Below are 14,014 nucleotides of genomic sequence, written 5' to 3' on the forward strand. Positions count from 1 at the left end.
GTATAATTTTTGTATTTTATAAACTCTTTTTATATTGAAGTTTGAGTGCCGAAAGACAACATTGACATCTCAAACTATAGTTTAATGAAAAATCATATACTTTGTATCATTTTAACTTTGATAGTATTTTAAAATCTTTTTATCTTATTTATTAATATTATATGTTTTATTAATATTATAAGTATTTAAAATTTAACGAGACATCTCAATTATATTTTGATGTTTATACTTAATTATTAATAATAATAAAAAATAAGTAATCTATTATGTGGCTATATATTTAAAAAAATTTAAATATTATTAAAATAGAAGGTTGATATAAATTAAATTTAATATTTATTATTATTATTGACTTAGAAAAACGCACATGTGCCAATATAAACTTTGGTGCAAGAGTCTTATATATATGTATATTTAAAATTTATGTATATATGAATTATTTTGAGTAATTTAACCATTAATAAAATATGACACAAGTCATATGGTATAAAATAAGATGTTTTTAAATATCGGGGAGCAGGCAACAAACGAAGGGTGGTCACAGTCCAAGCTACTTAAAGGGGCAGGTAGTCTGCCCATGAACCGACCCGGTCGACTCACGCAACAAACCGTGTCTTCCCCAGTTCCCGAAGTCTGTGCATTGCCTCTCTTTCTCTCTCTCTCTCTCCGTGTGCAGCCATGACCGTCACAACCATGGGCCCTCCGCCTCCCAGAAACCCCAACCCTGACGGTGAATCTTCCATCGACGCTCAACCTAAAGCCTCACATGATGAATCCACTACCTCCACAACGGTGGCCATGGGCCCACCTCCACTTTCACCTCCGAGAAACCCTAAATATTCCCATTTAGACGAACCACAGGAAGCAGAGCAACAACAGCCAAAGAAAGATTCAGTAGAGGATTCTGCTACAGCAACCGAGAGCTCGAGAGGCGCGCAGGCTGTGAAGCAGGGTACTGTTCCATACTCAATTCCCGATTGGAGTGGCCCCCCTTGCCACCATTTTTATATTGAAGTACTCAAGGATGGCTCTATTATTAGCCAACTCAATGTGTAAGCCTCATTTCTCTCTCTATAATTTAATTCAATATTACTACGAATTTCTCGGTGTTAAAGGAGTGTTTCGTTGCTAGATTATGTTTTGTAGTTTGGAAAACAAATTTTCTGAATAAGTAGGTGATGTATATCAAGTACATGATCGGACTGCAAGTAGCATAGGGATTCTAATTGTTAGATTTAGGCATATGTGTTCCTTCCCCTATCGCCCGAGATATCTTGTCATGCCCACAACTCATCCTCCACTTAACCCACCCTGACTCATGCACTTTTAGAAGAATCTAAATAACATCCTGCTAAATATGAAACGCAGCTTCTTGGCAAATAATGATCTGGAGTCTGCATCGTCTTTGTGCATAGGAAACATCAACTTACCGTGATCTTTACCATGTTAGATAGGATTTTCACATTCTCTAAGTACTAAATGTCGGATTTTCATGTAAAATTCCAACAAAAATCATTGATTTGTTTGAAACATAGCCTTACTAAATTTCCTTCTTTGAAATCTCTCTTTGATCTTCTCCTTCGTTCTGGACCATTTATTTTCTTTAGCCACTCTGTTTTCTCTCTTTTCTTATCACATCTTCTGTTTCTTCCTTTCTCATGAAAATATCGCATCAATTGAATATCCAATTCTGCCTAGTGGTTGTTAACACTTGAAGAGGCTTGTGGTACTTCTTTTCTTCTCAAAGAAGGAAATTCATTAAAGATGTATTCTTCAATCTCTATAGAATACAAGCTAATTGAACCTTGTATAGATCCTATACAGATGCTTAATTCTAACAATATGCCCCCCTTCTTACAGTGCTTGCAAAAAATGCTATATCCTATATCTGATATAGATATATAGGTCTAAAAAATATATTTTTCTTCTGGTTAGGTATCTTAATCTTTTAGGCGGTTGGTTTTATTTTGTGTTAATGGCGGTTTTGCAGGTTTGAGAAAGGAGCTTATATGTTTGGACGTGCTGATATTTGTGATTTTGTTCTTGAGCACCCCACCATCTCTAGGTTTCATGCGGGTAAATCTTATCGCTTTCTTACAAGTAGTGTTTTGATGCCAGGAAGTAGGTTAGAAATGAATGAATGCTTCCAATGTGACCCAATTCCTCATTATTATGGTCTATGGAACTTTATGTTTACAAAAAGTTTAATGTTAAAGAATAAAGAAATCGTTCATTTGTGGGGATCCAAACTTGTATTCTTGATATTGTGTTAGGTTTTTAATGAGATCATTGACATTAATGAAGCTATTGCGGTTGATTATCTCTTCCTTTCTGTTGCTAGTTCTTCAGTTCAACAATAGTGGAGATGCCTACCTTTATGATCTTGGCAGTACACATGGTACTTTTGTGAACAAAAATAAGGTATTATTTTGCAACTGAATTGCATTTAGGTTCATGTTACTACAATTGTATGCTTTTAAAGGTCTAGTGTCAACCAACTTTATGATGTCTTAGAAAATTGCTGTCTTAATTGATTGCAATTTAATCAGGTGAAGGCAAAGGTTTATGTGGACTTGCATGTTGGTGACGTCATTCGGTTTGGCTGGTGAGTTAATTGACTCAAGTTCAAATGTGATTCTTTTGCTATAGTCAAGTACATTTTTTCTGCCTACCTTTTTACATTTTTATTTTTTTCTATTAGTGTATTATTTATTTATCTATCTTGTTTCATGTTGCCTTCCTTTGTATATCTTATGAGGAAAAAAATTTATTGTCTTGAGAAAGTCAACTACAACAAAGAAAAAGTTAACAAACTATGCAAAATTCTATTGTAACCAACAATATCACTATTTATCCAAATGAATAGATTATGTAATTCAAACTACCTTTATATATTCCACAATCTGTTCTATAATGAATCCCCTCTATCTCTCGTATTTTCTTGAGCCCCTTAGAAGCATGATATCCCAACCAAGCCCTAATTTTCGTACCATCGAAACCAGTTACTAAGTTACAACTTAAGAAAAATCTCCAGAAGATGTTAAAACGGAAAATCAGGAGAAAGTAATTTACGGGCCTCATCCTTTTCCTTTCAGAGGAAGGATCAATTCACTAGGTGTTTACGAAAAATTTATTCTTTTTCTCTAGGTGTTTACGGTTATTCGTCTCCCCAAACTGTTATGGCCCCAGATGTGGGAGTTGGAAGGTGTTTTTAGATTGCTTATTAGTTTTTTTTTTAAAGAAAACTATAAGATAAAATATCCAATTCTAGCATCTTCAAGCTCTTTGCTCTAACTTTTGAATTTGGTAACATAAAATACTTGGTCAAATGACTTTATGAAGGTAGGAAAGAAGTAAACTATTTCTAACTTCTACATCATCTTGATATCCTCTTAAAATTAATATATACAATAAATTATAAAATATTTATATTTTTGTTAACTTTTATTAAAAAAACCACTTGCTTTTTGCAAACAGCACTTCATCCAAATTTTTTTATTTTCAAATAGGAACTTTCTAATTTAAATAATTTAAATCACTTTACTACTTTAAGCATCTTTTAGTAATCTTAAATACTCTGTTAGTCATAAGTATCATGACTGCAAATTCTTATGGCAATAGAAGCTTTTTTGTCTAATTTTCGGCCTTGACAAACTATGTTTAGAGCTTCAATGGTGAGAATCCTTCACTATCTTATTTTGAGTTTAGTTCAAATTGTAATTTCAGAAAGTGGGAATGACAATACAATATAAACATAATAAAATGTGGAATGTCTCGGAGTCAATTTTGTATCCAACTCAAGTTAGGTGTTTCTGTGATTCTGTCTTTGACAGGTGGGGATTAAAAAGACCATGGTTGTAGATCTAAAATATGAGTGAGCTTGATTTAGTCATGCATCAATCAGATAAATTTATGAATAACTTAAAATATATCAAATAACTAAGATGAAGTAATTGAATGGTAATAGAATAGGTTTGGGCCAAACGAAATATTATAGTTGGGTACTCTGGAACCTTTTCTATTTTTAAAATCTTCACTGCTTTTTTAGTAATGTAATAGCTTTGATATATGGGAAAAACCATCTTCAATCAGTTGGATCTGACCATCTTTTGTTAAACCTAAACTTCCAGTTTTATTATGTTCCTAAATAACTTGAATTCCATATTCCAAAAATAACTTAAATTTCCTATACTGCTTTATTCTTAAATAGTTACCAAAGTCTAAAACAGAAAGCAAAACACAAGCAGATGAGAGAAGTTATTTCTTCTTTCTCCTTTGGGAACCCCCTACTAGCTTTCCCAGTAAACAAATTTGGGACGGCTTCTTCTTCCTTCTTTTGATATTTGGGGCATAACATTACTTCTCGGCAAGCACCAAAAGATGGTGGTAATCGATTATGCCATATCAAGGCTCTTCTGCTCAGTGTCATTTCTTCTGCAACATAGGGTTCATCACAATTGTTATATAAACATCTTAAGCAGCTCTCTCCTATCTCCACTCTACTTAATTTTTTAACCAACGATGGCCTTGAAGAACTGCTTGTAACGTTCCTTTGAAGAGAGCGAAAGCTGTTCCTTGCCAATCATACCACCTAGGAAGATTCATGGCTGTTATAAGATTGGTGGAGCTCCTGTAAATTGACTTCTAGAATGATGTATTCTTGTAATCTGTTGAGAAAATTTATATTTACTGTTGTGAGGTAAGGAAGGAAGTATGCTTGCTTAATTATTCAAGTGCTTCCGCCTCCGCCATACCTGTCTGACATATATTGACCAGTTATCTGAGTTTTTTGCTGCGTCAAAAGTACGAATCGTTAGGATTCAAAATTGTCCCATGATATATCAGGTCTTTCACATTACAATTTAAGTAATACAAGTGCATTTCCCTTCAAGTGAAAGATAGGAAGCCCTATCTTGTTCTTTTCGGTTGTTTATTGATGGTGAAAAAAATATTGACACTGGTTCAGCCATCCAGGCTGGGTAACATTACCATCAAAGTGGGGAATCCAGCTTAGAGAATTGACATACTTTCCCTCCCCCTCTTCCTATTTTGCACTATTGCTGGAGTCAATATGCTGCCTGCCTCCATGGTGATTGCTTCTAGCATCTGAAATGCTGGTCCCTCATGCCTTGTCTGCTGAGAATGTCCTAGAGAAGCTCTTGATTTGCGGTACGAGTTTGCACTGTCTCTCTTCCAAGTAAATGCAAAGTTTGAGAAAAAGCCTCAATTGTTGCTGCAAGGCCCCAATTTATTCCATGATGTCTGGCTTTGATACTAATATGTTATGGTCCTGGTTTTGGGATCTGTTGACGGGTTTGCTAACTGCGAATACTCCAACAAGCGTGAAGCTTTGCTTGTTTGTTTTCCAGCCCCAACAATTTATGTTAGGACTTATTGGAGGGAACTCTTTAATCTCAATAATTTGGAGGGAAATCTTCAATCTTTTAGACTTAGGGATTCGTAAACCTTTTTTCCCTAATAAATTCTGCACTCTTTTTTATCATATGAAGTAGCTTACATAAATATAGGGAAGAACTTAGTTACTGGTATGAAATTAGTAGGATCTAATTAACCTGTATATAACTTAAATTTCCTATTTCTTTTCTATTTCTTAAAAGCTCCAATTTCCTATATTGCTTTATTTATAAATAACTCCTAAAGGCTAAAATAGAAACAAAAACTCAGGCAGAAGAGAAGAGTGATTTCTTTCTCCTGTGCCCAGGTTACTAGCCTATCCCAGCAAACCAATCTGCAGCTTCTTTCATTTCCTTATTCTTTGGATATTTGGGGCATGACACAAACTTCTTCCAAATGAAGAAAGACCACTTTGGATTGCTTCTCTATCCCAAATGGTCCTCCCAGGAAAATTTGGATATTCCTCTCTAGGATCTCTTTTAGAATTTTAAGCATAAAAATTGCCATTTGCATTGACCCTTGGAAAAAAAAACATCTTCAACACTGATTTGGTCATTTGCTTGTTATTCTTCATGTATCGTTTAGTGTCAGTTCTGTAAAAGAACCATGCAATTTGGTGGAGGTCAAGCTTTAAGAAGTTTCTCAATTGATAAGTGATGGTTTGACTGATGTGTAACATAAATCCGATAGGATTATGGAGGATACTTTTGATTTTTTTATTCAAGAATAGTATATTTTCAATTCTTTTGTTGGATAGTAATCATAATAATCAAGGGTGTTGGTGTCAAAATATTCATGCCTTGGCCATGAAGTTTCAAGTTCAGCAGCTGAGCTTTTTTCTTAACAACAGAATCTGGGTTATGGTTGCTAGTCGAAACTATCACAATAAACTGCATGCTAATGTTTGTTACTGTACTAAATATTAATCCTTAAAATTTTTTTTTTCTTTGGTGAAAAATATCCCAGTCATTTTCTTTTCTGTTTAGTTGGAGGAAAATATGTGTTCTAACTATTCTCCAATTTCTCTTTTGTAGTTCAACTCGGTTGTTCATTTTTCAAGGACCACCTGAGTTGATGCCTGCAGTAAGAATTCTGCACCTATTTCAATTTGTTGTTTGTCTGTTCATTTCAACGATTGTTTTTTTTTTTTTTTCTGCTCCTTATATCTGTTAGCTGTTCAGTGGAACTGAGAAACTTTTTTGTTAGTGCTGTCTTTTGCAATGAGATCTCTTTACAATAATCCCCCCAACCCCTCCTTTCTTTTGCTTTAGATTTTGAACCATCTTAAAATGATAGAGGATCAATAATTTTAGAAGTCATGGCATTTGAGCTTACCTTGGATGGTATGTGACCATATTGAAGCCTCAAAGAAATTAGTTGTTGTCTAGTCTTGATTTGATCACCTGGATTTCCGTTTATCAGTTATGTGTGAAGGAGGTGATGATGCGTAGTCTTTTCTCTCCTTATAGAAGAGGGACATGTGCTTAATGTGATCAACATGATCTAATAGCATTGAGGTAGTTTTACATATATAATCTTTTGCACATGATTGGTGGCCCCTTGCGCCAACACATCAATATAATTCTTTTACTTTTATCTCAAAAAATAAAAATAAAAAAGGTTTGCTAATGCAATTTATTTCTTTTTTTTTTGTTGCTACAATTCTAATAATCGTCTTATTTGTTATTTATTGTTGTTATTTTTTACTGTAGGAGGCAGACTTGAAAATTATTAGAGATGCCAAGAACAGAGAAGAGCTGTTTGATCGAGAAGCTTCACTTCGACGAGCAAGAGTCGAAGCATCTCTAGCGGATGGTATTTCATGGGGGATGGGAGAGGATGCTGTTGAAGAAGCTGAGGTTTGTCTAATCACAATTTTCTTTTAGTTTTGATAGATGCCGTTGTGTCTTTTATTTTATGATTCAATGTCCTTTTTCCTTAAAAAGTGTTTGGATGTGCAAGGCTTCATATGCCATTTTATTGCCCTGGTTTCCATTAAAGGTAAATTGTATAAAAATGCCATATACTTTTATAGATATCTCAGATTAAAACCTAGGCTTTCAATTACTCCTTTTTAGGAGTTACATTTTTGAGACATATCAAATTAACATCTGCTGTCACTTTTCTGATAAAATATGCTGGAACTCAATTTTGACAGGTTTTGTACAGTTAGCTAGTGATTTATCAGTTTAATTGCTTGTTCTTGAGCATATTGATTTAAGTAACACAGTATTAAATGTATGACTCAATTTTCAATTTATTTTATCAGAAAAGTGATTGACGAATGCTAATTTAAGACATTTGAAACATATATTTATCCTAAAAAATTTTAATTAAAAAGTGAAGATCTTAGTTTGAGAGACTGATAAAAGTACATATAATTTTACGTAATTAGTCTTTTATTTCTTTTCCTTATAATTTGATGATTGCATGATTTTTTTTAGTTTCCTTGGTAGTACCACCTTAATAAATGATTTGTAGGGTTTGTTCATATGTGCATTAACAATTTAATGAATACAACTTTTCCCTGTTTTCATAAAATTGCAACTCTTGAAATTAAAGCAATTTTCATTTACTGCCTTTTATATTTATAGTTTTCTTTCCCTCTAGAATTTAGACATACTTTTTGAAGATAATTTTGACATTATTTTGGATACTTAGGATGACAGAGATGAAGTTACTTGGCAAAAATACAAAGGACAGCTTACGGAGAAGCAGGAAAAAACCCGTGATAAAATAATTAAAAGGACTGAAAAGGCAAGTAATTTTTATATTTAATAGTGTCTAATTTTATCTTAACACTTGTTTCTCTTTTCTCTTGTGCATTAGATTACTTTTAGTTTTTATATACTCGCTCATACATATCATTAACAATTCATTTTTGTATTTCACAAAAAAAAATGCATTGTTTTCTAAACTTCAAAAATGCATTTATTTACTTTTCAGTTCAGAGTTCCTGGCTATGCAATTTTGGTTGCTTGTCATTTTTTGTCCACCTCTTTCTTCTAAGGAGAAGGAAAAGAAATTAAATGGCAATCCTTAAGAGACATTTGCAGACAATGTCCCATGAACACAAAGAAAGATATACACATAAACACCTTGTTTAGTTCAAAGGCTCCATCAGTAATCAAGGGAACAGCTAGGTCCTCATGGATGATGATGCTCATGCTATTATTTATCTGATTCAATGTGATCAAGATTTTTTTTTGTTCACTGGGTTGCTTTCAGACATGATACAGTAGCCATTGAAGTTTCATTGGACAATGGTGCTGTGTTAAATACTGATAACAAGTACTTAAATGCTTTCAACCAACAGCCTCTACCCGGGTTTGGTTACGTCTTGTTCTCCATAGTTGGTCTACAGTTGTATTCCTGTCTTGATCAGATTCTAAAAATTTACTTAAGCAAAAAAAGAAAAAGTTCTTAAACACTTTCTAGCTTGTAGACAGTTTCGACTTTTCTGCCAATTCTGGCAATCATTTACTTATTATCATATGTTTTTTAGGCTAAAGTGAACAACATAAAATTCTTTTTTTCTTTTCATGTTATAAAACATTTTCTGCATTCCTTTCGACAGGGAGAACTAAAATCCAAGTGGTAAAACTTTTAAGTTTTTCAAAAAGGTTTTTTAAAGACTTTTTAGTTCTTTAGTTGGGCATGTTTTTGCAAATTTTTTCATAATTAAATTAAGTTTTGAAAATTTCCTACCTGCGATCTGTATTAATTATAAAAGTGTTCTTCTTGATGCAGATTGCTCACATGAAGAGGGAAATAGACGCTATTCGTGCTAAAGACATTGCTCAAGGTGGATTGACACAAGGACAACAAACACAGATTGCTCGGAATGAACAAAGAATAAACCAGGTAAGTTATTGTAAAAAAGCCAGTTTTCACGTGTATAGGAGTCTAGTCTGAATGTTTTCTTCATAATACACGTTATTTTCCTTTCCTTGCTGGCAAATGGTTCTTTTTTAATGGGTGTTTTCGAACAATTTTATAGCTCATGGAAGAGCTTGAAAACTTGGAGGAAACATTAAATGATAGCATCCGAGAAAGTATTGGAGCACGTTCTGGAAAGATGTCTCGTTGGAATAGAAAAGTAACGGCAGAAGATGATGATGAATTTTTGAGGTAAAGTTTGCTAATCTCTATGTGGAGTTTGTGCTGAAAACAGCCATTTCTGAAGATTCACCAGATGGCTAAACATGCGTTCAATGTTCTAGTTGCATATCCTTGCTAAGATGATTGAAACATGTAAAACCTCCAGCTGATGATTCTATTTTTAAATCTATGTAGTCTACTATATGTGCTCTAGGCAATACATCCTTAAAAAAATGATAATCATGAAAACCAGGTTAATTTCTCCCTAGAGTTGCTTTTTTTGCATGGGAAGCAAGTAGAGAATGCATCTTGACAATTGATAAACTTAAAGCTAGGAGGTTGGTCATTTCCAACCGGTGCTATTTGTGTGTGGCTAATGAGGAAAACTGTGTGCATGTTCTGCTGCGGTGTCCTGTGGCTTCTGGGTTGTGGAATGCTATTTTTAGTATGATTGGTGTTAGCTGGGTGATGGCTGGATCTATTAGGGAGGAATTGTGGGCTTGGGAAGGGATTCATTTAGAAAGAAAGTTGAAAAATCTAATTCCTTTATGCTTGTTTCGGATTCTATGGAAGGAGAGAAATTCTAGAGTTTTTGAGGGTAAAACTAATGATTTGTATAATTTGAGAGATAGGTGGTTGCATTATTTTGGGTTTTTATTATTAGAGCATGACATGATTAGTGATGTGGATTTTGGGCATGTCATTAATTCACTAACTACATTGTAAAGCTTTTGTATAGGGGCGGTAACTCCGATTGTTTGATACCATGTTAATAGATTTTCACACTTTTTATTTATAAAAAAAAAATGAAAACCAGGTTAATGGATAATGTGCCCTTAATTCTGGTTGTCCAGTGATGATGATGAATTCTATGACCGGACAAAGAAGAAGCATTCTATTAAAAAAAGCAGTGAAAGTCAATCAATAGAAACTGCTGATACCCTTCTCGATAAGAGAGATACCATCATGAAAGAAATGGAAGAAAAGAAAGACATGCTTTCAACTGAGAAGAACAAAATATCATCAGAATCTGCTGCCAAAACTGAAGCTGGAGATACACTTGATGCTTACATGTCTGGGCTTTCATCTCAGTTAGGTGGGAAATTCTCTTTTGAATTGCTGTAATTTCAATTTTTTCCTCCTTTCTGATTTATGATTAAATGCTTTTTAAACAAGTTTCTCAGCGCTCATTGCTGATTTTTGATATGTCATATCAGTGCTTGATAGGACTGTTCAACTTCAGAACGGACTGTCTTCACTTCAGTCTGAGCTAGATAGAATCCTGTACCTGTTGAAGATTGCTGATCCAACTGGGGAAGCTGCTAAGAAAAGGGATTCACACCTGCAAGAGCCTAAGCCTAGCAAAGCAAAAACACCATCTACTGCCATGAAAAAGCCACCTCCCAAAGAACCAAAGAGGAGCTGTGGATCTGGAGAGCTAGTTAACATCTCCATGCACCAAGAGGGAACTGCTGATTTGTCCCTGGAGTCAAGCAAGAAGCCTGAAACTGAAGAGAGAGCCAGTGATTCAGCTGAGAAGAAAACTGTTACGTACACTGTGACAAAACCCCAATGGCTGGGTGCGGTTGAGGATAAAGAAATGAAAGAGACCAAACATGAACCAGAAACTTCGAAGATTCTTGAGCCGGATGAATTTGTAGATTATAAAGATCGCAAAAAGGTACTTGGTAATGTTGATGGACCACAGCCTAAGTTGGACGCAGGGATTGAAAATGCTGCCCCTGGCCTGATTATAAGAAAAAGGAAGCAAGCAGAGAAACTTGAAGGCATTGAAAACACAGCTCCTGATCGATCAACCTCTTCCTCTGAGGGAGCTGAACTCATAGCACATGACGCAGTGGCATTGTTACTGAAACATTCAAGGGGATATCATGCAGAAGATGACGAAGGGAAGTATGAAAGCCAAGAATCAGTTGGTGAAAATCAACCTGGTAAGGATCAGAAAAAGCTCAAGAGAGTGCTTGGTCCTGAGAGGCCTTCGTTTATTAACAACAATGTGGACTATGAATCTTGGGTTCCTCCCAAAGGTAAGCTATATCCCTTCTACCTTCTGTCTTTAGTGGATTGTGCAATGGAATTTGGGAAATAATGTCTTCAATGCAATCCAGTAGTAAAATTTCATATTGTGCATGTATTGCTCAATCATGATTTTTGGAACTTTATATTTTCATATAGGACAATCAGGAGATGGCCGAACATCTCTTAACGAACGCTATGGGTATTGAGTTCACGTGAATATTTATGGTCCAGAATTTGAGTCTGTAGCCTTTTGGAGAAAGAAACGGCTTCAAGAGGTCACATGTAACTCAAAGGTGAACTGGAGACATTGCTAAATGTACTTAGGTTCCTTGTGGAAATATGCAGCAGGCCCTTTTGGGCACTCATGGCCAATGGCTAGCTTACATTTGATCAGTTTCTTACTTGAAAAGATAATTTTGTTTGCAGATTCCATTAAGAGGAGAAACAATAGCGAGAATATGGTGACAATCTACTGGAAAAAAGAAATATGACATGCGCTTATTGTACAATAATGTACAGAAATCGAAAAAGGAGGAGAAAGTTGCAATTTTTGCTTGAACTAGTTCTTTTTAGAACCTTTTTTTGGAGTCCACCTGTTAATATATACATATATATAGGTATTTATGTTTATCCTACTGTACACTAAAGGTTGGGTTTCAGTTCGCATATCATATTTTCTTATTTCTCATTCATTTCTATTTAATTACAAACTTGCCGTTGACTGTCGTCCTAAATTTTCTATAAGCTGGAGGTCACTCCCGTTTGCATGTGGTTTTTAAAAACTACATTTCTTATTGGCTTTTAGAAAACACATTCTTCTACGTTTATGGCCTTTGTTTTTGGAATTTTAATCTTTTCTGCCTGTTACTTGCAGAAGAAGATGAAGAAAAAGAAAAAGCCGCAGCCTCTTTTTGGTAATTTCGTCATGCACTCGCGATATATATAATTAAGTAAATAATCGGGAAAAAAAGGGGAGCAAAACGGTGTAGTTTTGAAAATGCAGGATTTCTCATAGGTGATCATTATATATAATAAAAAAGGTCAAAAATATCTTACTGAGTTTCGAATATTTATTTATTTATTTTTTTTAAACTAAGCTCTTACATATTTTTGGTCTATTTTAATAATATATTATCAAATTTTTATCAATTTAACCTTCAGCATTAATGATTATTTTTATCATAACATATTAGTGATGATATAATATATGACGTGACAGAATTGAGAGTTATATTAATAAAAAATTAAAAATATAGAATTAAAATAGATTTTAAAAAAATAGTAGAAAAACTTGGATTAAAAAAAAAATCAAATAATACTGGGGCTCATAGAGTATTGTATCTTTTCTTAATACTTTTTTCATTTTTATTAATTTTAATTGTATAACTAAAAAATAATAAATGGCAAATAAGAGACATTTTTTTTTACAGGGGATTAACACATGCATTAAATTAGATAAAACATTTAAGGCAATTTTTTTTATAAAAATTATGTCATTTTTTTTAAGTTTATTGAGATAATCTAACTAAAAAAAATTATTTTTATATAATATTTTTTTTACTTTAATACGTTATATCTCGCTAGAATAGCTGTAATTTCATTAATACAATAATGAGTTAAATGATATATTTTATTAAATTAAACATTATGGATCAAAATAGTTAGAAAATGATGAATTCTTTAGTCTTAATAAGATTTGAGTTAGTGAGTTTTCAATATTTAATTTTTTGTTCTTTTTATTCTCTATTTTTGTTTTCTTAAAGAAATTGTAAATGAAACATAATTAAAAAACAAGGTTATGAGCTACCTCTCTCTCGTTCATCTTAATTACTTGTGTGTGTATTGTTCATATAAAGTCTAGGAAAAAAATTTGATATAGTTTAGAATACCTTTATTAAAATATCTTGTACAAATTTACTTAGGGTTAATTTTTTTTTTTTTTTTTTTTTTTTTTTATGTATATAAGGTAATTTTAATTATAAAAATTAATTATTTACAAGTAGACCAAAATATCTTATAAAACTATGTATTATTTAATTTTTTTAAATCTAATCATTTATATATATTTTTAGTTATTTTATTTATATTTTTTTATTTTTTCTTATTATATATAATCATTACCGATGAGATGACATTACTGTTCTCGTTATTTTTGTCAAATCTACTTGATCACACATTTGATGGAATTAACTGAATTTGTTTCTTTATGTATAATTTATATAACTATGATGTGTATTCATCTTTTGATTCTTTGGTTCCTTAATTCCTTTTTTCTAGTTACATGAAAAATTAATTATGTAATATTAATTATAAAAATCAATGAGAAGTATGAAAATTTACAAGATGTCTTCCTATTTTCAACAGGAAGTACTAGTGGGGTTGTCCATTGAACTGGCTGTAATGATCTGCTCATTTTCAAGTTATGTACTAAAAAAATTGCATAATAAACAAGAACCTC

General features: G+C 33.1%; 1 protein-coding gene across 3 annotated transcripts; it reads left to right on the forward strand.

Moving 5' to 3' along the window:
• The first annotated feature begins 519 nt into the window (after positions 1-519).
• LOC110820160 (SMAD/FHA domain-containing protein) lies at positions 520-12,244 on the forward strand. Of its 3 annotated transcripts, XR_015818071.1 has the most exons (13): positions 521-1,052; positions 1,991-2,076; positions 2,342-2,421; positions 2,550-2,605; positions 6,450-6,498; positions 7,128-7,274; positions 8,077-8,172; positions 9,166-9,279; positions 9,416-9,546; positions 10,371-10,612; positions 10,734-11,564; positions 11,713-11,849; positions 11,983-12,244. XR_015818071.1 is itself a non-coding variant. In XM_022049583.2 (12 exons), the coding sequence occupies exons 1-12, from the start codon at positions 679-681 to the stop codon at positions 12,045-12,047; spliced, it is 2,271 nt and encodes a 756-aa protein (XP_021905275.1). In that variant the 5' UTR covers positions 520-678; the 3' UTR covers positions 12,048-12,244. The 3 variants fall into 3 exon arrangements, 2 of the variants coding, with proteins under 2 accessions (XP_021905275.1, XP_088072804.1); XM_022049583.2 differs by lacking the exon at positions 11,713-11,849 and having other exon boundaries at positions 520-1,052; XM_088216678.1 differs by having other exon boundaries at positions 11,713-12,244.
• Positions 12,245-14,014: the final 1,770 nt, after the last annotated feature.

Source organism: Carica papaya, chromosome 1 (assembly GCF_054855325.1).
Source record: "Carica papaya isolate Zhongbai chromosome 1, ASM5485532v1, whole genome shotgun sequence".
In the NCBI taxonomy this organism is placed as follows: domain Eukaryota; kingdom Viridiplantae; phylum Streptophyta; class Magnoliopsida; order Brassicales; family Caricaceae; genus Carica; species Carica papaya.